This window comes from Ctenocephalides felis, unplaced genomic scaffold (genome assembly GCF_003426905.1).
Source record: "Ctenocephalides felis isolate EL2017-DRISC unplaced genomic scaffold, ASM342690v1 CF-g0.4_SCAFFOLD_01170, whole genome shotgun sequence".
In the NCBI taxonomy this organism is placed as follows: Eukaryota; Metazoa; Arthropoda; class Insecta; order Siphonaptera; family Pulicidae; genus Ctenocephalides; species Ctenocephalides felis.
The window spans coordinates 1,508,319-1,532,395 of NW_020537324.1; the positions used below are offsets into that span (position 1 = coordinate 1,508,319).

The window sequence follows — 24,077 nt, forward strand, 5'->3', positions numbered from 1 at the left end:
AATTTTAAACAAAGTAATGATATATGAATTTCGTTCTGTGTTTTCCAAAATAGATGTAATACAACACACGTGACTCTGGAGAATTCGCGAACCGCTGATGAATATTCCAGCGAAATCTCTAATATACCGTCGCTTGCACAATAGAAATTAGAATAGCATCCGTCTTGTTTATCATCCAGACAGATATTATTTACCGTTACAGAGAGATAATAATAATGTAAAGGACTGACATCATGTGCAACCTCGGACGACGGATGAGTTCTCGTCAAAAAGGATCGAAATTAGGTGGGACTGGGGTAAAATGAAGTTGAACTTATGGATAATCATACAGAACGTTGGAAACTTTACTAATTAAATAAATTTCAAATATCAATTTATGTATATAAATTGAAGATTTGAACAAATATCTTTCAAAACAAGAATCAGAATGAGCTTTTGTGATAATACATGGACTTTTCTTATTAACGTTTTGACTAATAGTGACGATATATTTTTAACTCAATACAGAATTGCATGGAAGACCTATTTTTAGTTAGAAACTATTTTTATATATTTTCAAGTGAAAATGTATATTACTACTGCTTGATATCAGATTATCCAAGAAGCTGGTTACAAAACTAGGCTGATACCACAGCAATACGAACCCCAAATGACCAAAATAATATCTTAAAACAGGGTTCTTTCAAGATTTATAAGAAAACATCAATTCGATTTTATTTGTTCATAAAACCACATGGTAATTTATAATTATAATATACAAAAAGTCATAATATAATGTAATATTGAATATTTAATAAAATTATGTATTTACCAAACTTTTCCGTCTGACAACACCAGAACAAAATGTAGAAGTCAAGTATGAGTCACTTACCTGTAATAGAAAAAAAAACAATTAGTTAATAATTTTATTCTAATAATAAACAATATAATATAAACTAATAATAAGTAGAAGTAACTGTTTATCTTTTTTAATCGTGAGATAAAGTAACAATATTTTAAAAATTATTAGTTAGTTATATAAATAATATGGAAAATGGGATGTAAAATTTAAACAAGAACTCTTATAATGATTTTCAGATAATTTACCAAGACAAATATTATATTATAACATTGAATTCATGCATTAAATGTAATAAATTATTTTAAATAATCCTTTCAAATATGTAAAATTACAAATTTACTACTGTACAGCATAAATGTTTATGATCATAAAATATATCAATTTACATATGCATTAGTTATAAATATTAAGCAATGCAAATTCAAGTATCTTAATAAGAAAACATTAAATATTACAAAAATTCTTTTTTTTATTCAAATTCGAGTCATTTCTTTGAACCAATAATATAATATAATCATACATCATCTACGATTACAAACAAGTTTATATCATAAGTTTAAGATGATTCTGAATTAAATTACAAAAATTAATCAAGGCATCACTTTGACCCACTAACTAGTCATACATCAACCATGATTTCAAGACAAGTTAATCAAGGCGATGCACCAGCATCAAAAATTTTCCTACTTCCATTTCTCAAACGAATTTTTCCAGTAATATCGACCTAAATCTTCAAACCAAAAGATAATATTTAAGATTAACCGTAAAGATGACCGATAATACCTTGCATTACTTTTAATGACAAAGCAGAACCTCATACCGTGCAGTGTTCAGATTCGTCATGATCAGCATCGGAATCTAATAACCCGTAGAGGGTCAAAAATTCTGCTTGGGTCAGAGATTCTGTTCCAAGATTGCAAAACACGGCAAGGTATACTATATGGGAATGAATAATAATAAGCGCTTGACAAAGAAATCGCGAGAGGTCCGCGGGCCATCAGGTCTTGGAGGAGATATATGAGAAATGTATGATTTTGCTGAACTAAACTTTTGTATTGTGACAGGAGACCTATTCTTAATGCTGGATGGAGATTTATGAAAGATTTATTTGGGCGAACTTTAGATTTATTTGAGAAAACTTATATGGTGATAGGCCATAGCCCATACGGTAAAGATAAATAAAGCTAATTGCTGAAGTAGTTTTAAGGAATGTGTATAATATAAATATTATTCGATTAAAATAGAGCGTTTAAATTAACAATGTTTCCTTTTTGCTTTTATTTTTTTATATTTTTTTAAATATCTGCACCAATTCTACATGGAACAACCAAAAATTTGAGGTAGTACTTAGAATGTCTAAATCGAATGCCAATCCAGTGATTGGACGTCTGGGTTCACTAAAAACTATATGATTTGATTTTACGTACTTTATGAGGTTTTAATAGAGCTATTAAGTAAAATTTAGCAAATTTTACATAACTTTTTATTACCCTTTATAAATAAATTTAGATATAAATATTAATAGAGTCTAATACTAGGGCTTAACATTTATTGGAGCGAATCAGCTCCAATTTAAACCAAGTGTATCAAAAATATCGATATCTAATAAAATCTTCATTGAATTGTTAAAATATTGATTTTCAATTAAATTAGCGAAACCAAATTTAATTAAAATATTAATAAAAGCTTTGCAAGCTCAACTATGCAATTGAATAAAGAATAATTTATGGAAAAGCTCTCTATCCATCTATAATATCCATATTTTTGAGTTAGTCTTAGACTTTATTCAATTCATTCATTCAATTCAAATTCAATGGAATTATAATTAAGTCTAAAACTAAAATATCTAACAGTGTTGTAAAAGTATATATATGTAAAAAAAAGTAAGTACTAGTAAAAAAAATCCTTGCATCTTGCTTATCCCAATATTAAAAACATGAAAAATAAAAATCTATTCTGTTTTTAATATTAGTGATATTCATTACAATCACAAATAACACATTTTAATTAAATTTCAATAATAATTTATTAAAAAAATTGACTTAAAAATTTGTGAAAAATGTTTAATATCAATCAAATTTCACAAGATCATTTTTAAACACATCTGCAGTATTTCACCGTCTTTTAAAATTATGTCATTTTCTAATCCTACATATGTAGGTCCAGTTTGAAGGACACATGTCCCATTAAAATAATAAATTTCTTGAAAAAACCAAATGTTATAATACGCAACAGTATTGATATAGAACGGAAGTTCTAGTTCTTGCTGTGACACCAAAACATTTCATTTATATTTAGATCACTTTATACTCTTGAGCCAAAACAAAACGACATAATCTATTTTAAAATTTATCTGATTACGTTGTTAGAAAAACGAAAAAAATAATTAATAAAAAAGCCGACCGTGAGAATACAAGATAAACCGGTAGAAAAAACCTTCTCGGATAGAAAATAATGAATGAATATAAATCTTAGAAGTAACAGAACCCGATCAATTACCAATCTTGTTCGATTACATAAAAACTAATCAGTATTCATGAATGAGAACATTGAAAATGGCGCTAATAGCTGGATGTATGGTGTAACCAATTAATACTAACAAGAAGTAAGTTAAATTTTAATCCAAATTACATAATGATTAATTGAAACTTGGACGTGTCAACTACAGAAAAACTATTTGAGAAATTGAATTTGCATACTTAATTATAGTAATAAATGTTACCATATTTTTTTGCGTTTTTCAGCAGGTAGTGCTGAGAAATAATTATCAGCAATCAAGTACCATGATAGATAAAATTATTAATAATTATTTAAATTGTGGACGTTTTGATATATAACATCAGAAAGAGAAGATTGTGTTTTCGCCAGAAAAACCAATTTGAAAATTTCTATTTTTTCAAGTCAATCTTGAAAAAGTGTGTTAAGGTGTGTGCGAGTTAAAACTTGACTTTTGGTAGTAGTTTTCTTATAAACGACTGAACCGATTTAAAAATTGAAAAGCCATTTGATGAAACTCTATGAATAATGATTTACGTAAATGCACTTTTTACACTTATATAAGTCTGGGAAAAAATCCAACGATTTGATAAGTTTCCCAAGTGCGAATCCTTGGTGTAGAAGTATTAGTTCTGGATTATAAAGTTTTATCGCGCCAGTTTTTTACATCTTCAAAGTCCTTGATCTACCTATAAGTTCAAGTGAATTATAATAATGCTACTGTAGTCTAGAGAAAAATCTCATTATTTCTATTGAAGTATATGACTTTTAATAATTTGCATTATTCATTTCAGCTGTCTCTACCGATATTTTTCGTCGGATATAATAAAGTATATTAATCATGCCGTTTATATTGTTATTTTATGATTGCAAGTCAATAGACCGTGGAACTCTTTCATATGTAAACCATTGTTTACTTGGGTCTCTAGACAATATTAATTGGTGTAACGTCATCGTTTTTAGTCTCAATTATTGAGCCCAACCTTAAAATTGTCGAAAAAATATAACATAACTTTTGAACCAACAGTAGTTGTTAAACTTTGAATAATAAAATTAATAACCATAAGAAATATAAACGAAATTCGAATTTGGATTTTCAAAAATTCGTCAGAATTTTTAGCGCAAACGTAGATGGAAAATATTTCAACTTAATGCTTATCTTGAAGAAACGGATCAGACGATCATTTCACAAAACAAATCAATACCATATCGAGTTCATCGAATGGTGTTTAAAATTCTAAAATTTAAACAGCAATTTTTGAGACAATTGCAAAAAATAAAAATCTTGGCTTGAAACACATGCTTTTTACAATTTTGGTGTCAAACTATTCAGAATGATTGGAACACCGCAAAAACAAAACATTAGTAAATCGGATTTTCTGGCTCAACCAATGACTTCGGGAAACTTAAAATTTTATACCAATTCTAGATAACGTTGATTTCACATATAATTTTTTTAATTCCTTAACAATGCATTAGATAAGTTTTTTTTCATTTAACTATCCTTTATCTCGTCCTTTTACAGGGCAAAGAGATATTGCTTCCCATCTCGGTTATCCTCCTCGATTTTTATAGAGATCTTCGGATTGAAAACACCTGCGGGAATATTTATTCACAGTGTCCTGGAGTGATAGCACCAGGTCCTTTTGCCATTACATCAAACGGACAGTGTTAGATTACTCGACTGCTATATACATTTGTAGTATTTGATACTGTTCGGGTAAATAAAATGGGTGAAGGACCTTGGTAAAGGAATCTCTTCGACTATCAATATGTAGTGTAAATATGAAATTTTTAGAAATAATAAAAAATGTATTTTTATTATTTACAACGTATCATATTTCATTTCTCTACTGTCTTCTATAATGATAACTGCAACATGACAGATTTTGTAAGAGAAATGTGGTTCATCTAGAGCTCCATGCATGCGTGAAAACGGTCGGTATCCGACATATCAGACAAATCACACAAACAATTCATTATATTCCCGGGGACATTAGGAGAGCGCCGAGAGAGCCTCCAATGTGCCCCATTGTGCTCGAAGATCGGGCCTCATGCTACTTTTACGGCGGACTCCTTTGGCATTTGAAACATGGGACGGGAAGAATTTATTGGAATTAAGTTATGGAAATATAAATATATATTGGATATTAAAATTAGGAAAAAAAATTAGTGAACTTTAGGTGAACCAGGGCTACCTCACAGATGTTTCTAACTGATTGATAGGTAACTATTTAAATACCACAACACTAGGTTAATTAACAACGAGAAAATATGTGTTAAATAACACGATATTCTATATAGAAAACAGGAAGTTTTAAAAAAATAACATTCAGACACTTCATTGTAGACAAAATCACATTATTTTTTATTAAAATGGAGCCTTAGAATGTTATGGAATCCATAAAAATGTGAACCGAAATTGTATCTAATATTAAAATCTCTATATAATATCTGAAAATTTGATGTGCATCTGTCTAATGATCATTTTTAACCGCCAAGAGGCATGTATTAAATTATGATGAGTTTTTAAAAAAAATCACATATTCAGAATCTTCGTTGTAGACTATATCCCATCATTTTTTTAAATTAAAATAGAGCTTTAGAATGATACGAAATCCATAAAAACGCATACAGAATATGTACTTAATATCAAAATCTCTATAAAATATCTGAAAATTTGATGTGCACCTGTCTAATGATCATTTTTAACTGCCAAGTGGCATTTTTTCTAACTTGTTTCATTAGATCTCCGAAACCGCTAGACCTGTCTTTGCCAAAAACTAATCAGCATGTGTCCCCATTAATCGAATCGAATGTCCTTTGAATCGGCAAATGGGTTGATTCGTGCTCTCGAAATCGTGGACAAAAATTTGTATCCAAACATACATACATACATACCACACACACACACAAATGCTTTTTTTAAGGTATACCAAAATGTTTAGAAACCTCTAAAACGTAAAAATGTCCATAAAAATTCATATTTTATTTTTTGCAATTACTATACCTTACTCTGATAGCAAAGTTAATAAAAATAATTAGTAACTTATTCTGTTGAAAATGAAATTCTGCTGAAGAATCTGTTCGGCAAAATTTTAAAATAAAATGCATTCGCCAATACAAAACAAGTAATTCACTATTCTCGTTAAGTAACATTTAGTAGATTTATATAAACAAAATCAATAATTATTATGAATGAAAAATAAACAATTGTTATGAAAATACACATCTATGTCTTTTACCAATATCTATCTTTTCCACCCACGGCAATTTGTCATCTTGTATCGGAGAAGTCATTTGCTGCTCCATCGATTTGATAAATGTTTCTTTGACTATCGACTTTTTTGTTTTACCAAACGATTTTTATATATGATATTGTTACTGTCTAGCTTTCGGATGTGAATTTCCGATAGCTCGGCTTTCCAATACTCTGCAACGTGTTTTGATACTGTTGCGTGTTTGTGTTCCGGAAATAATTTGAAGCTAACCATAAGTTTTACCTTATCTTGTAAATATTATTGTTTCTCTTCTATAAATGCTGTGTTTCTGCCATTGTAGAAAAGTTCGGATCGAGGGAAAAAGTACATGCAATTCGAAAATGTTCTCTGTATAAATATTATTCAATTTTCATTTCCAATTGTTAAAGACAAATAAAAGTTAAATTGCATCAGATGAAGGATATTGTAAAAGTTTTTAAGTGGTATGAGAGTAATTTTCATATCCGAAGTGATTAAAAATATTGAATCTAAAATGTAATATTGGTTGGACTGTAGAAAATGATTTTATAAACCCTTTTCCCATGTTTATAGTTTCTTTGCACATGTATTTCCATTCGAATGCGAAGCAGCCAGGAATTTGATGTTGCATTACTTTTCCTAGAGCAAACAGTTGAATAGTTTGAATTCAGAGTTCAGAACAGTAAAAGTAACGTACTCTCATGTCCCATTGCTTCAGCTGGTAGATTTGACTTACAAACAAAGACTATATCGTTTGGAATCTGAAAAATATCTCAGACATGCAAACGGCACCGACATAAAACACTCGACGGGAAAATGCTATCCAAAGATCTGTTGTATCTCTAATATGTGGAATAGAAGACTTTGGCGGGTGTACGAGATCCTACTGCCTGATTGAGCACAGAAAATAAAATAGAACGACGACCGAAGCTTATTCTAGTATTTGGTTTTGTTCGTGAATTCTATGGGCGGATTTTTCTCATTTCGCTCCAATTCATTGCTTTATGTGAGCAGGTTACAGAGATCGCTTCCATGTAATCATTGGCGGATTAGAATATTAGTAAATTACACATCGTTATTGTGGAAGTTCATTGTACATGGGTAAAATACACTGAACTACTTTATATAATTAAAAAATAGATTATAATAAAATATTTACATTAGCAGGTATTGCACATAAAAATTAAAACTAAACTAAATAAATGAGTGACTGTAGGAGTCATTCATTTTAGAAGGCAAAGACAAGAATAAAAACGTATGTAATAATTAAATGTAAAAGGTACCGAGCGCAGATGTAATGATTAAATATAAAAAAAACTAAAATTACGAAATTTAATCAGATCTTCATAGTACAACATATTACCTTCCAAAAATGCCATCAGAAATTGGGTTACCTAAAATTTACCAATTAGCAGAGTTATGAAATTTTAATGTTTATAGTTTGGAATAAATAATTATATGTAACATCATTCTTTCTTAATTTCATCTCTGATGTCAATCATCAGACTTACAAGGAATTTACAAGGTCATGATCAACTAGCTGTAAGTGGAATTCTGTCTTAAGGCAATTAAGGCATCGTGCCTTAAGGCAAATTGCTGGAACTTCCCGTACCAAAAATTATTTTTTTTTTAAAAAACGATTAACAATTTTGAAAAAATTTTACTTCGAAAAAATAAGATTTTTGAAAAACTATAAATTGGACAAAAAATTACTTTTTTTTTTGAAAAAAAATTTTTTTTTCGAAAAAAAATTTTTTTTAATTTTTTTTTTTTTTGAAAAAAAAAAATTTTCCTTATTGTGACATATTTTGAAAGATCTAAACTTTTTTTCAAAGCAATCGTACTGCTTTAACTGCATAAAGACGAATTATCAAAGAGCGTAAAGCGCCACGTCGCCGCCTAACGCGTAAACACTGGTACGGAACCCATAGGACTGTAAACCAAATTCATACTTATTGTTAAAATCTCTATAAAATATCTGATAATTTGATGTGCATATGTCTAATGATCATTTTTGGCCGCCAAATGGCATTTTTTTTTACTTTTTTCATTTGATCTCCGAAACCGTTAGACCTGCCTTCATGAAAATTTAATCAATTCTTCATCTTGTCAATACAAGTAAAATGTTTTTTGAATTATTCAAATCGGACGCTCCGTTCTCTTAAAAACTGAGTTACCGTTTTCGGCACTTTTTGCCCCGTATCTTTGGAACGGCTAGACCTGCCTTCGCCAAAAACTAATCAGCACGTCTCCTTATCAATACGAATCGAATGTTTTTTGAATTATTCAAATCGGTTTATCCGTGTTCCCGAAATCGTCGACGAAAATTTGTATCCGCACATACATACACACACGTACATACATACACACACACATACACACACACATACACACACACATACACACACACATACACACACACACACACACACATACATCCATTTTTTTCTAAGGTATGCCAAAATGTTCAGAAACCTCTGAAACGTAAAGATATATAAAAATTTTCATTTTCGATTTTTTTGCGATTACTATAACTTACCCTACGGGAAGTTAATAACAATAGAGATTTAGCAACCTTGCAAATTGTTACAATAAAATTCCGGATCACATACACACATTTTTGGCAATTCAAGATGATTTAAAACATCTAGAAAACATAAAATTAGTAAGTCGGATTTTCTGGCAAAAACAATCTTCCCCTTCATGACTTGAGAATGATCGCCCAGCAATTGGTAAGGAGTTCCTCCTTCCTACATGGTGCTCTCCTAGCCTTGTCAACATGTTTGCAATTTCAACGGAAGAACGAAAAACACCAAGAAAAAGGGAAAAAATCCACATCCGAGCTGATCTCATTTTTGCTTTCTTTCCTCGGAGCACAAGAAGTCGTGTCCAAGTACACAACATCAGTTTTACAATGGTTGTGTGTATATATGCAGGACTCAAAGACTCGGAAAATCTTTCAGACTTTCCACATTTTACCTATCCTGGGACTCTTTCTGCACACATCGAGTTTTAAACTTTCGTTTTACCGCAAGTTAGTAAACTGCACAATAAAATAAACAACTCGCATTACGACTTTTATATAGCAGCCAAAAAGCTAAAACGGTGGCAAAAACTATGAAACTTGGTAAAATGAATTAAGCGGAGACGCTAATTTGTAAAAGAACCATGATAAAGGACACATATTGGATAAAGGATCGAATGAATAATTTTTAGAAGAACACAATAGTTTTTCGATGTTGAAGCATTGTGGTTTAAATAATTCTCGATATGATCTTATAGAGTAATGACTAAATAGAAAACAATTCACTATCACCAAAACACCAATATTTTTATGGTAGGCAAATCATTGTCACAATTGATAAAAATTATCTTTTTGTCATTAACATTTTTCTAGATAACTCATACTCGCTCAAAGCTCGTATCTCAAATTTTACTCGTATGTCGAAGCAAACTAGCGGCTCTTTTGGTGGCTCGTACCTTAAAAAACTCGTATGTCAGGTCAATCGTATAACTCAAATTTATAGTCTTCCAGTTTTTTTTTTATTAGACCATCATGTCCTTCCCATCCCATCACGTTATTCCCATTAATCCAGTTTTATAGTCAAAATAGAGAATATATTTTTAAATATATTTCCTTATCAAAAAATGATCATATAGCATCCCGTTATTAAATATCGCATTTAATTACTCCTCAGTATCTCCATAAACCATGAACTTTCATCCTTAACGATACGTACTTAAATTCAGCTCATTAATTAAGAGCTTTCTTATCAAGAGCCCGTCGACATCTCGTCGTATGGTTTTCATGAATTCCATAACCATAATTAATATTAGATCGTAAACCATCGTATTACCCTCGCAATACGTTTGCTCCATATGCATACTAATAAAATGGCCTTTTGTGACGTCGATCCGGTATCATTTAAATCTTCCCATTAACGGAGAGTCGGCGCCGCCGCCGGGCTACATTTCTCTATTTTAATATATTTAAAACGATTTTCCGTCCGTCCAGAGGGTCGGATCATTCGACCCATTTCTACCCGGAGGGGTCGTCCAGGTCTCTAACGCGTCCTAATTACCATAAGCATATGTCCAGAGTGGGTTGGAGGAGGACTGATATTGCAAAAAGAGAAATTATAATAGTGCAGGGGAATTAGAATAATTGAAAATTGCTTTTAATTTTAATAGTGTGATCTTTAACGCCATATCTATAAAAATTTTATTGGAAAATTTACATTGATGATGTTACGTGGGTTTAAAAACCATTGAACTCAACTTTGAATATATCATCTAACAAGAACATAGAATATATCAAATAATATGTATATATATATATATCTATTACAAATTTAATTGAATCTACCATTATAAGCAAATTTCCATTAAGCAAGAAATGAATATAAAATTTAATGTAGCGAAAGAGTAATAAACGAGTACGTAAATGTATGATTAAGACTATTCAAATATTCATATTTCATAAAATAGCTCTAGAAATATCTGTTTTCCATATCATAGTGTTATTTGCCATAAAACTGGTCATAAACTGTTAATGTTTCCATTTATTCATTTATATGAGTAATGAAAAAAATTATATTCTATAGGTATATACTACTTCAATTAAATTAATCATTAAAATATAATTTTTTCGAGCTTTTTTATTCAGAATTATATACTCACAACTATGACTACAATAATCTACATATATATATATATATATATATATATATATATATATATATATAAATAAGTCGAATTTTCCTTCCTGACGATATAATTTAAGAACGCACAAACCGATTTCGACATTTTGCATTCGTTGGAAAGGTCTCGGGCTCCGCAATGTTTATAGCTAAAGGTCTATAGCGAATCCGCTTTGTTTGTGTTAACGTCAAACCAAAAAATAAAAAATGTGGCTTACCAAAAAGCACTTCAATGAAACGGATAATTTGCGGATTCACTTTCATTTACTTAGAGAAGTTCAACTAAAAAACACTTCATTTTTGTAATCGAAATAAATTCATTACTGTTGTGTAATAAAATCAAATTTTTCTGTTTCAAATATAAAACAACCAAAAAATTTCTTCATCTTTCTCACAAAACCATCTGGTGGCGAAACGGAGTTCGTCGGGTTTGCTAGTTATTAATAAATATAATTATAAATTATTATTATTATTGACTTATTATTCCATCACGCATAACGTTCTCAATTTTTACTATAATTAAATTAAACTTTATTCCATAAATAAATTATTCGGTAATAAATTCTAATTTCGACTTAATTTCCAATTCCACCCGGGCGCACGAGGGCGTCCGGGTGATGTTTTATTTTTTTACCCTCGCGTTTAATGAGAGTTGCGTGGTTGTTTGTTTTCGGGGCGACCCACCCGCGGCACGTTGCGTTTTTTTTTCTATCTAGTTTTATATGTCAGATCGTACTTACATAACGTTATTAAATACGAAACTCTCGCTTTTCTATGCATTAAATATCAGAAAAAAATAGACAACAAGCTTGCGACGAGGGAGGAAAATGTTAGTTGGGAAAGGGTAAAGGTAAAAAAAAATTGTGGGAACCAAACACTGTTGTTTGCTATTTCTGTTGAAATAAAATATTGTTCTAATAGTTAGAATCTTCTTCAGTGAATGAAATACTCAAATTATTTAAATGACACAAAAAACATAAACGAAAAATAAAGATTTTGTGTCATATTTATGAATTATCTGAAATTAAACCATAAAAAACTGGAGTTTTATTTCTGCTGCTTCTTTATATTCAAAGATGATACTCAATTACGAGTAGTATTGAACCAAAACCGATAAAAAAGCAATAAAATTTCTTTAAAAACAAGTTTGAGATTTGTTTTTGACTGGTTTGATTTATTGATGATTCACATACTAATATAGGCAAAAAAATTCTGCTTAAAGCCTATTGTGTCATTTTTTGATACCGTAAACGGAAATACTTAAAATTCTTACTGAGTTATGATTCTGTGCAAATAAATGAATATTTTGAATACACATTGAATTTTAATAAATTTAAGACTAACTTTGTATTTAATAGCATAAAAGTTTACAAGTTTTGAAAACTTAAGATGTATATAATAGTCTTACTTCGATTAATAGTCTTCAATAAAAAAACTGATGATGAATGTTATGAGTATTATTATTTTAAATTGAATATCGATAAATTTAGGATCAATTTTGTATTTATTAGCCCAAAGGTTTTCCATTATTATAGGCCTAAATATTTTATATAAAAGTCTTACTTTATTTAATAGCCTAAAAGGCTTCAAAATTTGCAGAAAACTGATGGTAAAAAACTAAGGAAGTAGCTTGACAATAAGTTCACAGAATATGTGAGTTACCAAAACCACTAACATCAACTTAATTCACATTAACGAATAATATTAATGATTTTGAAATCATATATTTCAAGGCCGGGAGTATGTTCGCGCCAAACTAAAAAATAAAAATCTATTTGAACTACCGCTTTAAGATATTTAGAAAAAAGTATTTTAAATGACGATATGTTACTAAATTTATTATGGCTCAATTTAAAAAATAGCAAAAAAAATAAAACAACATGTACAAACATTGGTAAATACGTATTGTTATAAGATTAACAAAGATTTGAATGAAAGTAACTCTGGAGAAATTGAAAATCTATTTATCATTATTAGAGAGATATTTGAATCTCGCAAATAAAAGGTCGCTGGATCTGAATCTAGGACATATCTAGCAGAAACATAAATACATGAGACGCCGTGGGCCTAAAATATGCCTCAAACGCCATTAGGCCGGTTCGTGCACTGTACTGTGCGTTATGAATTAGATTATCAAAGGATATATCTCTAATCTTCTAGGTGTTTCAGATTAAACTACGAGATATTTTGATAAATACATTGTTTTTTACTACAACAGCCAGAGGCAGGTGATAAAACAATGCCGGTATCGTGCACATGAATACGCAATTAGAGTTTACTTTGGAACTAGTGGGAGTATATGAGTAGAGTTTATTAGCTAGGCGTATTAAGAAACGAATGTTATTGGAACGTCAATATTTTATAAACAGAAGCTTTTTATTGCGGATATTTATAAGTTTATTTATGTGCGCTTTAAAGAGATTAATAGTGTTTACAAAACTTTGCCCTGGTTTCTATGATAAATATTTGTCAAAAAGCGTAGTAGTAGGTATGCTCATGTTTTGATTGGAACCAATTTGTAAAGTATCGCAGTTTTTTGTTAATAGTTGTATATATTTGTAACAATCAAAACAGTTTTGTAGATCAAGATCGTTAAAAGAAAATTGGCACAATTAGAAGAACTACATATTTAACAAAATACAGCAAGGCTGCAAATAGAAAAAAATGAAGTCACCGAAGGGACAAATTAAAATTAATATTATATTGATCCTACGACAATTATCAGATATATAGGAAACATGAAACGCTATTAATCAATTCAAAAACCCAAAAAATAGAAACCTATCTTAAATAGAAAAATAAAACTAAAAATTCTGCATAGGCTATTTAGAATCTCGAATTGAGTTTGGAATAATCTGTAAGAAAGTCATAAAAGCATCATTGCATATTATATGATTTTAAAATAATATTACACATCGTAAATAATAAACTTGCTACATTTTTACGATGCACCTCCATATAAAATACGTCTTATATCAAAAAGCGATGCGCCGAGTTAGAACATCCTCATTTTGCATACATTTTTAATGCTGGCTGCACATACTTTTCGCGATATGGAAATTACATTTCCTCTGCTGTCATCGCAATTATTACTTTTTCTATCCGTCTGGTCTAGACAATATTGTTTTTCATAAATTTCAATGAGTTGCAGGAAAAAGCATCGCCGACACCGACGTCTGCGAATTCCAATAAAATGATATGCGTAATTTTATTACGACCATGGCTGCGGTTGTATGAACCATGTTGGTAGAATATGTTTGAGAAAAATCAGAGAACATTAATTTTTTCTGGAACCACCAGAAATGGTCAATTCTATATATCAGTAATTGGTGAACTAGACTGCCCCAAAACTTTCACCTAATTATTTTTTAACAAAACATCCTTGCACTTAATATTTTTAATCAAGGTAAACCATTACCTTTTCTCCTGGTGAAACAAGTTCTGAATTCTATCAATACTGATATAGTTGATTTTATTATTATTTGACGTCGATATCGTTTTTGCTATTACTGTTGCAAAAACGAAAGGAAGTTAGTGTCATTTAGTCAACTTCAATTAGTTATGTGCTCAATAAAATAATAAAACCAGATTTAGAAAACTGGTAATGGCTTAGAGCAATAAAAACTCAGACGTACTGATATAAATCATAGTTTTTTATACAAAAAATAGAACCCAAAAACAAAAAGCGCTGTGATAAATATGGTTAATTCTCCACTTGGAACATTTTATTTTAATTCAATTCCAAAAATATATATTATACAATGCGGTATTTTTATCAAACTTCTGTATGTACAAAAATCCTATAATAGCGTTTTTATACAAAATTAATCTCAAACCAAACAGTACCTGCCGGGTTTTTTATCAAAAATAATGTAAGTCTAGATAATAAATTAAACTCCAGTTGATAACACAACGCAATATTCGTAGTGGGCCATTATTTCCTTGTCGAAAATTTCGTAGAAGAGCTAATAACAAATATGATAATTATTTTTGAGTAAGTATTAAAATTTAATAACTGATTTTCAAAAAAAAAAATTATAATTTTTTCCCGTAACCAAAAATCTACATAATGTTTCATGAGGGAGGAGGGTAATTTTAAATATTACCACGTATCACCCGGAGTGATGGGGGTCCAAAAATCTTTTAAAAAATCAGTCACATGATTTGGACGCCCCCTAATTTACTTCCTCAATTAATTAGATGCAATATTGTTTTTTAACAATTAATTCAATTACGAAGTTTTCCATTATAAATGAAATATTGTGAAATTTAAAAAAATATTCTTTTAACACGGTAATCGCCATGTCAGACATAAGTGTCTGACACTAAGTAGTTCTAAGAAGTTCTAAAGACATATGTTTGACATACGTAATTTGGTAAGAGAAAAAAAGTATTAATATAAGACCATGTTAGTCATATATGGTTGACATAAGAAATAGTGTTAATTTTTTTTAATTTTATGACATCAACTTTTCTTGATACATATTAACCAAATTATCTAAAAAAATTACCATGGTCCACATTAATGTGTTTTATTTCCTATGACCCAAATTCACCAATTTCCATCCCTCAGCTCTTTTACTATTGAAAAAGTGTCGGCATAAGCACAGGAATTCGTAAACTAAAAAACGTCACCCCCGTTCCTTTCTAGCAATTCGTTTCCAGGACCTAGGTCACCCCAGTATAAATTCACGATTATAACGCAGTTCATGTACCCCAAGTTTTATGACCTTTGCATGTGCACCCCCTACACCATACACCACACTTGGCTCGGCATTCGTACGGTGAATATGGTGCACGGTGCACCGCATTAGGAATGAAAAATAGTCCGGACTTGCAAATGCTCATTTTCGATATTAGTATTCTGTCACAGTAGGCGCAAAACCTACCCTCGAGCTACTTATTTCACACTAAGCATCCCCCCTCGGAACATATATGTAAGTAGACAATTTTCAGAAATGTACTGATAAATTTTCGATATAAAGGTTTTTTATAACTACCCGAAGGAGAAGTTACTTTTTGCCAACAAATCCAACTTTAAAGTCATTCTGAATCTGACAACATTGGAAAAATCTTAAGTTATAGTTGAGAAATCAAAAATAAAAAATTTCACATATCTTTACGTTTCAGAGGTTTCTGAACACTTTGGCATACCTCCGAAAAAATGAATGAGTGTGTGTGTGTGGATACCATTTTTCGTTGACGTTTTCGGGAGTACCGCTCAACCGATTTGAATGATTCAAAAAGCAATCGCTTTTTACTAATGAGGATTAGTGTTGATTAGATTTTGGGAAAGGTCGGTCCAACCGTTTCGAAGATACAAAGCATCCGATTTGAATGAATCAAAAAAATTTCTGCTTGTGTTGACGAAACAATTGTTCAATTTTTTTAATTTAAAATTGAGTCTATTGCCAGAACTTGAATTAAATGAAAAAGTCAGGTTTGGATAGATTCATGTGCATGATAATTAATCTAAATATTTCTTCCTCTATATTAGAATGTCGAGCCGTTCGATATAAAAATACAGACAATATTACCAAAATAAAGAATTAAGTTTCTTATCTTATCGAATTTATCGACTACTTTATCAAAATTTAGTACATTATACAAATAGCACAAATTAAATGAATCATTTTTTATTGAAAATGATAAGCATTTGAAAACAAAGTTAGAAAAATCATCATAGTTTTGTAAAACATTCTAATAAAATTCCAAATAATAATATTCAAATAAATAAAATTTATTACATGGCAGTATTACCCCAAAGAAGAGATTGTCCTTAAAATTTGGCATAAATTTTGCCATCAGTAATTTACCACTTTCCCATTCAGTAAATAGTTGTCGCTTATAATACTCGATAATTTCCTCTTATCTCAATTAATGTCGATCACAACATTTTCCAAAGTGTTTAGTATTACAAATATTTATCAGTTTATCGAGGATTATTTAGGAATGTTGTTGCACTGCACGCATCAAAACTGCAACTATGTACACCATCGTAACATGCCACAGATGTGGAAATGATAGTTATAAGCTCACAACGATATAACATAAAGCTCAAATAGCAAACTGTGATATTACAAATGGCAAAATCGATATATGTTTGTGTCGGGTCGCCCCGTATAAATATTTAGGGTAAAACGGGGTCGAAGGATGAAAAAAGTCGCTTAGGTGAAGAGAAGACAATAACACAAATTTTGCATTATTTATACCCGGAGGTCAAATCACTAAATTGGCATTTGATTTAGATATTCCAAGAACTACAAAAAATTTGCTGATGTTCCATATCCATAAATTAATGTCTAATAAAACCATCGTTGAATCACAAAGTATTGAATTTTAATCAAATTCGACTAATTAACGAAATTAAAGAAATTATTTATGGAAAAGCTCTCCATTGTTAGTATCCACAATATCAACATTATTGACCATAACATTCTTCCTCATTTTTCCAAAATAGAAATGACTCCAATAAGCAACTTTCAGACAACATAATTATTTTACGAATGCCCACATCAGCATTCATAAATAGTATGGATTATGGATCCTCTCTCTTCAAAGTCAATGTTAGTAAATGAATAATGTACAAACATTGTGATGGTTTATAAAAGGTTAGAATCATCTACTAAAAAACTATATATTTTTAATCGTATGTAACTAATTTAACTAAATTTTCCCGGTTATCCCTATATACATATGCCGAAAAGAAATTGAAGATATTTCATACTGTCTACGTGCACTTGACAACGATATCGAAAGCAATAAGATGGCAATATGACTTGAAATTCTCATGATGTATGATAAGTATTTGTCAAGGAATAATAAGCAATTGCTTCAACAAACGATTTTTTGGCAAATATATTCTAAGGAAACAATATTAGCATGTACGACAATGATTGATGATCAAAAGTATTGCTCGAGGATTTGGAACATTGGGTGATTTATAGATTTGCAACCCTGCGCACTCAGAAAATCGTATCACATATTTTGCTATATTCCATATGGATATATGCATCAATAAAGTTTGCCTAATAAAAGTTTACTGTTTTTAAAAGCTCTGGACATGTATAAACGTGTAATTACAAAGTTATAAACGAAATTGAAATATCAATCAAGCAAAAATATTCCCAAAGCTCGTTTACCACATCATTATCATTTTTATTTGATTTCGAAATTGAAATTCAGCAATTAAACTTATAGCACAACAACCGCAAGTATATTCGCCGCGATTAATTTAATTTCAACTTCGTACTCTGAACCGATTTTCATTCCAACTATCTATATGAGTAAAACGTCTGTGCATATTTAAATAAGTTCAACAACTACTTCACGAAATTCTCCGTAATCCAGTCGATCTGTGTGGACGGATTAACATGTAAATTGCATCTGGTAGCCGGAGTTCGCGCCGATTGTGACATTCTTAATGGAATAATATTATGAAAATGGATGACGACCTATAGCCCAACGATTCGGAATGTTTTTAGAAAATTTTAACCAAGGTACAGTATATATTTGACCGCGAGCGACCCTACCATTAAATATTGAAAAAGACCAGTTTGTATTCATTAGCAAGCTTTTAAGGGGTAGAGATAGCATCAAATTAATAACGGACCAACAAGGCTCCCGTATTTTCCTTTTAATCGATTAATATATAATGAAATCAATGCGGAAACGTAATCAATATATTATGATTCTCAATCTGTTTTCAGATATTTCACCCATTGGAATTTATGCGTAGTTATGACATTATATATTTTATGTCAGTTAAATATGCAAAGCAAGTAAATTTCACAACTATATCGATTCGTTCAGACATATTGACAGACAGAAAGACTACGTATTGCGTGATTCCAACGTTTTAGTTTCATTCAGCTATTGGAAATGTTTATTTCACATGTCATACTTTTTTATTTTTGTGCAAGTCAATTAATTTAAAATATTGCCAAACTAGTTGAAGTAACTGTACATAGACTATTTCCTTGATAATGATCTCTGATTGTAATAAAACATTTTGAGATAATTGATATATTTTTCAAAGGAACGGAAATAAAAACATACAGTTACTGCTTAGACTATAATTGGATCATCAGATTATTGGTAAGTTTGAAAATTAATAATGAACAACGTTCAGCGCACTTAATCATATTCAATTTCACTGCAGTGTACTTAATAGATTTCCGCGGTTAACTGCAGTTTAAAGATCAAATTCATTTACCAAACATCGTGAAAGCGCATATATGTAATATCATCAGAAAATAGTAAACTATGTCGATATTTTAACAAGCTATGCTAATTGGAGGCACGAGTAAACCCCGCCTAATGAATATATAATACATCTATGAATATTTAATAACAATGTCTGACCTTTTGCGCCTTGCACATTGCAGTGATCGCCTGCACGTCATGACTGGCGTGTCGCTCCGTCTGCAGGCAGCTCGCGCAGGCAGGTTCCTTGCACGCCAAACAGTAAAATCCTAGCCTCTCGTCCTGGTGTTCCGGGCAAAACGGCTCCGGAGACGGCGGTGCCCTTGCTCTCACAAGTGTATGTCCCGCCAAAGGCCCCCTGGCCGGGTGACAAGTTTCCCTGCACTCGTCGCAATATAAAACAGCGCATTGTTCGCAAGACACGGCTGCGATTTTAGGATTTTCGGGGCACATCTGACATCGCGGTAGGTGCGTACCGCTGCCTTTGAATTTATCAACGACATTTTCCATAACCCTATACCTTGGCAAGTTGCGGGCAGGGCCGGCGTCGTCCAGGAAAACGGTTCGGCGGCACTGAACACAGCATAGAGACAGTGGCGTACCGGTGGCAGGTAAAGGGGGGAACAAAATTCCCTGGAGATTTGGTGTGCCGACGTAGCTGGATGGACGGGACGTGGAAGTGCACACGACACCGCTGTCCGTCTCGCTCAGGATTGATAGCTTGTCCGCTTCCTGGAATGTAACATTGTGAAAATTAGTTGAATAACTTTAGAAGCTAATAGCTGCTGACGTATTAATTTGGGTACATACAAAATTTAATATGTAACATCATGCAAAATGTGTTAAGGGGGTTGTTTTTTGTTACACCGCATTGAAAAAAGTCATTTTGAAAAAAACGTATTTAAAGTTAAAATATAATGTACTAAATACAACATTTAATTTAATGTACTAAATACACCATGGTGTTCAAAGATGCTGACACATTTAAAAGGTCATGTGCATGAGGTATTATAATGAAAAAGAAAGCAGCTGGCATACAATAGCTCGCGGAGCGATGAAAAAAACGGTTTCAGAAAATCATACATATAGAGATATATACATCTATAACTTCGTCAAAAAAATAGATATTGAGATGATTTTTTTTAAATAATTCTAAGGTTTTTAGCTTTCATAATATCAAACAATCTCAAAATCGAAAAAAAAAAAAAACAACCCCCTTAAGATCACAACTGCAAGCCATATAGATTGCATAACAAAATTTCTATATATGCCCTCAAATAATTAAATCGTTTAAACTCAACTTTCATAGTGCTACTAATTATTATGTACATATACAAAACAGCACTCGTTTCAACAATGGCGTTACCATTTTACAATCAAATAAAGAGTCATGTGAACGAGATTACGAGAACAGAAACGCAAAACTTCAATTCAATTATAAATGATAATGTGTCAAACAAAAGTATGCTGGATGCGTATGCAATAAATTATATTGCGTAACACAACTTGATTCTGCTGGTTGTTGGAAGGTCACTGCATGAGAAATATAAAATAATACAAATATAAAATTATGTGCAATGAAAATTGATAACTTTATAATAAAAATATATACATTATGAGTCCCTTCTAACAATTTATAAAATACAAAGTATCTTTTTACAATGTTCTCTCATTTTTTCGCAAAGCGCATTTCTAGAACAAATCTCAACATGTTGTCTTTCACGACAATGAATATCACACGACGGGAATAATAATATAATACCCATAATAAGAAATGTTTAATAAAAACAGCCCTCGAGTTCTACATCACAAGTCGTAAGTAACCGGAGCCGTGGATTGCTTTGCATTTGCAAAAGACCATTATGCAAGATGCAGAATCACGAAGTAGGGCACACCAGTGGTGGAGATATAAAATTTAGGAATATTTATTTTAAAAAGATAATAGACATAGGATAAATACACTTAGAAGCCATCTATTAATCACGAGATGCAAAAAGGTGGTGAAGGGGGTGGAAAAAATGAATGAAATATTATGCTGCGGAGGCATAGTGAGTAGGATTTTATAAAACCGGTTTTCGAATTTCAATTTTACTAAAAAAAAAACGGTTTTCGAATTTTATATAGAAAACAAAATTTTTCTCTAATATTTTGTAATTTATCCGCAATTTTAGTGTAATTTAAAGCAGTATTTGACTGAATTTATTTGTTGTCTAATTTTATAGATAGTAAACAAAATTATTTTAATTTTAATTAGTTGAACTAAAAAATAATAGTTAGTCTTGATTAAATAACTTTGAAAATAATCATTCGTTATTCATGCATCATTTTCACATATAAGAATGAAAATATTGTTATGATAGTGAAAGGATTGTTTTCGAATAAATAAAAATAATACGTTTTTAAATAAAAAAAATCATTCAATTAAAAAAAAAATAGATACATGTTGACACATACTTGTTAATATCACTTTTAGTTTTAAAAACAATTAAAAACTCAAGTATTGTCTATTCCGAGCAATTTTAATTAATTAATTTTAAACATTCTAAATGTTTTTTGTTTAATAAAATATGATTTCAAGAAACTGAGAACATCTATTGAATTACTACTTGGACGTGTCCTTTGTTTACTCACAAAAATTCCTGAAATAGAAAATACTCTTATACTTGCGACCAAATTATGCTTAATTGTTTATGAAGCTTGATATAATAATTCTAAGTTTAAGTGTCTAGTTAGTTTATTATGTGTTATTTAATTAATACATACACTGGTATAAAAATCTAAATTAATATATTGCACACTGATAAGATATTAAATGCTATTGAACCGATATGATTTCAAGAATCAAAACGCTTTCATCTATCTTTTATATTTGGCTATATTTGTCATTTTCCATTTATACAGTGAAAACCAACATTTTTCACTAAAAAACCGGTTTTCGAATTCCATAATTTTCGCAAAAAAACGGTTTTTAAAACCGGTTTTTGAAAACCGACAAACCCTAATAATGAGATTTAGTGAGATATGTGTATTTATTTTTTACCTAAATTTAAAAATAATCCCGAAAATTTTACAATTTTTACTAGGTACTAAAAATACACGTGAAGTTGGTTGGTGGAGAATTTTTAAGATCATCACTCTAACTCAAGTTCACTAAAATCTCGATTGATGCAATAAGTTTAACCATGACTTTATGCAAATATGGATTCTATACCATGGACAACTATTCCATTACTCATATTTTACGCTGTGTGGTATTAAAATAATGTAAATATCTATATCTGGGACATCGCATAAATCAGCCCCGGCGTGCCCTACATGGCGTGAGATTTATCTCTAACTCTTTGCCGAGGAGTTCGTTTGTGTCTTTATGTTCCCATGTCGTCTTCTTTGTGCGTTCAGGGATGTAATAGTCAATGTTAACTCAGGAGATGTATGTTTACAGTAGATGGATCGTATTAAAGCATTACTTGCATTTTTCTGCATCGGAAAGCAACTTGCAAAGACTTCAAGGAACGTTACGTTGCGCGTTTAAAGATTGCGAAATCTATATACACACGGTGAAAAATCTTTTGGTCGACATAACTAACATTACTACATTTTGTGGATCAAACCTTACTTCAATTGTCACGATAACCGCCGATCGACCCATTACTTCATGGGGGAGGATCTAGAATGCTAAGATTCTCCCTCATAGTTATATATTCCTTCTAATTAGTGCTATTCGTTTTCCTTCTTTTTATGTAACACAAGTCAATGACGACTTATATCAAACATAGTGTAATTACAAATATATAAATAGTGTAGAAAGTTCAAAGTATCATATTAAAAAAAAAAAAACAAAAAATAAAGTTAAATGATGTATGCTCTGCACTTGTGGCTCACAAAATACATCTTATTTCTGGAGTGTCAAAACCAATTAAATATATGATTAAATTATTAATTCCATCTGATTTCTATAAACTGATTTCTTGTAATTGTAAATCTTATTTGAGGCCTTGAAATGTTTTACGATTTATTACAATAATTCTAGTAATAAATAATAAATTTAGATGTTTTTACAGTTTCATATCACGAGCAATATATTTATGCGACACCTGTGTATAGAAATTTTAAGACGAAATATATTACTTATAATAAAACAGGTTAAGTGCATATAATTTATTGCGCAATATATGCATCACTTCAGTATTTAAGTATCATATGATAGTAAACCTCGAGTGCATTATTGATAATTCAATTTGATAATAAAAAAATTTAGATTAATATAACAAAGGCAATTTACAGACAGTACTCACACTGATAATATATCAGTTTTTACATTTGCCAAAAAATTAAAAAAGTAACAGACACAAACTTATAAAATTAAAAAACATATATTTAATTCAATAAAAAATTTAGTTGTTAGTAGTTAAATTATTTGGATTTAACCGTAGTTGATAAAATTATTATTATATACCCATAAATCATTTTTAGAACACCTGACAGGCTGACTAGTTTCACATAATTTTTCATTTGTCTATTTTTTATCATCTATCCCCTTAGTATCATATTAGTGAAACTTTTTCGTGACTTCCCAAAAAGCAAAACCTAGCAAGT

General features: G+C 30.6%; 1 protein-coding gene across 1 annotated transcript; it reads right to left on the minus strand.

The window, feature by feature from the left end:
* Positions 1 to 799: 799 nt before the first annotated feature.
* LOC113365881 (E3 ubiquitin-protein ligase TRIM9-like) lies at positions 800 to 23,130 on the minus strand. Its single transcript, XM_026607421.1, has 3 exons — positions 23,098 to 23,130; positions 19,641 to 20,213; positions 800 to 871 (listed from the first exon to the last, which is right to left on the minus strand). Exons 1-3 carry the CDS (start codon positions 23,128 to 23,130, stop codon positions 800 to 802), a joined length of 678 nt encoding a protein of 225 aa, XP_026463206.1.
* Between the last annotated feature and the right edge of the window lie 947 nt (positions 23,131 to 24,077).

Bases quoted from the DNA above. Each gene is read 5' to 3' on its own strand.
- LOC113365881 (XM_026607421.1), bottom strand. From the start codon at position 23,130: ATGGGTCGATCGGCGGTTATCGTGACAATTGAA. The intron at 20,214-23,097 runs GTAAGGTTTGAT...GTTACATTCCAG, and splicing joins CGGTTATCGTGACAATTGAA to GAAGCGGACAAGCTATCAAT. The intron at 872-19,640 runs GTCAGACATTGT...TTTCTATTACAG, and splicing joins CAATGTGCAAGGCGCAAAAG to GTAAGTGACTCATACTTGAC.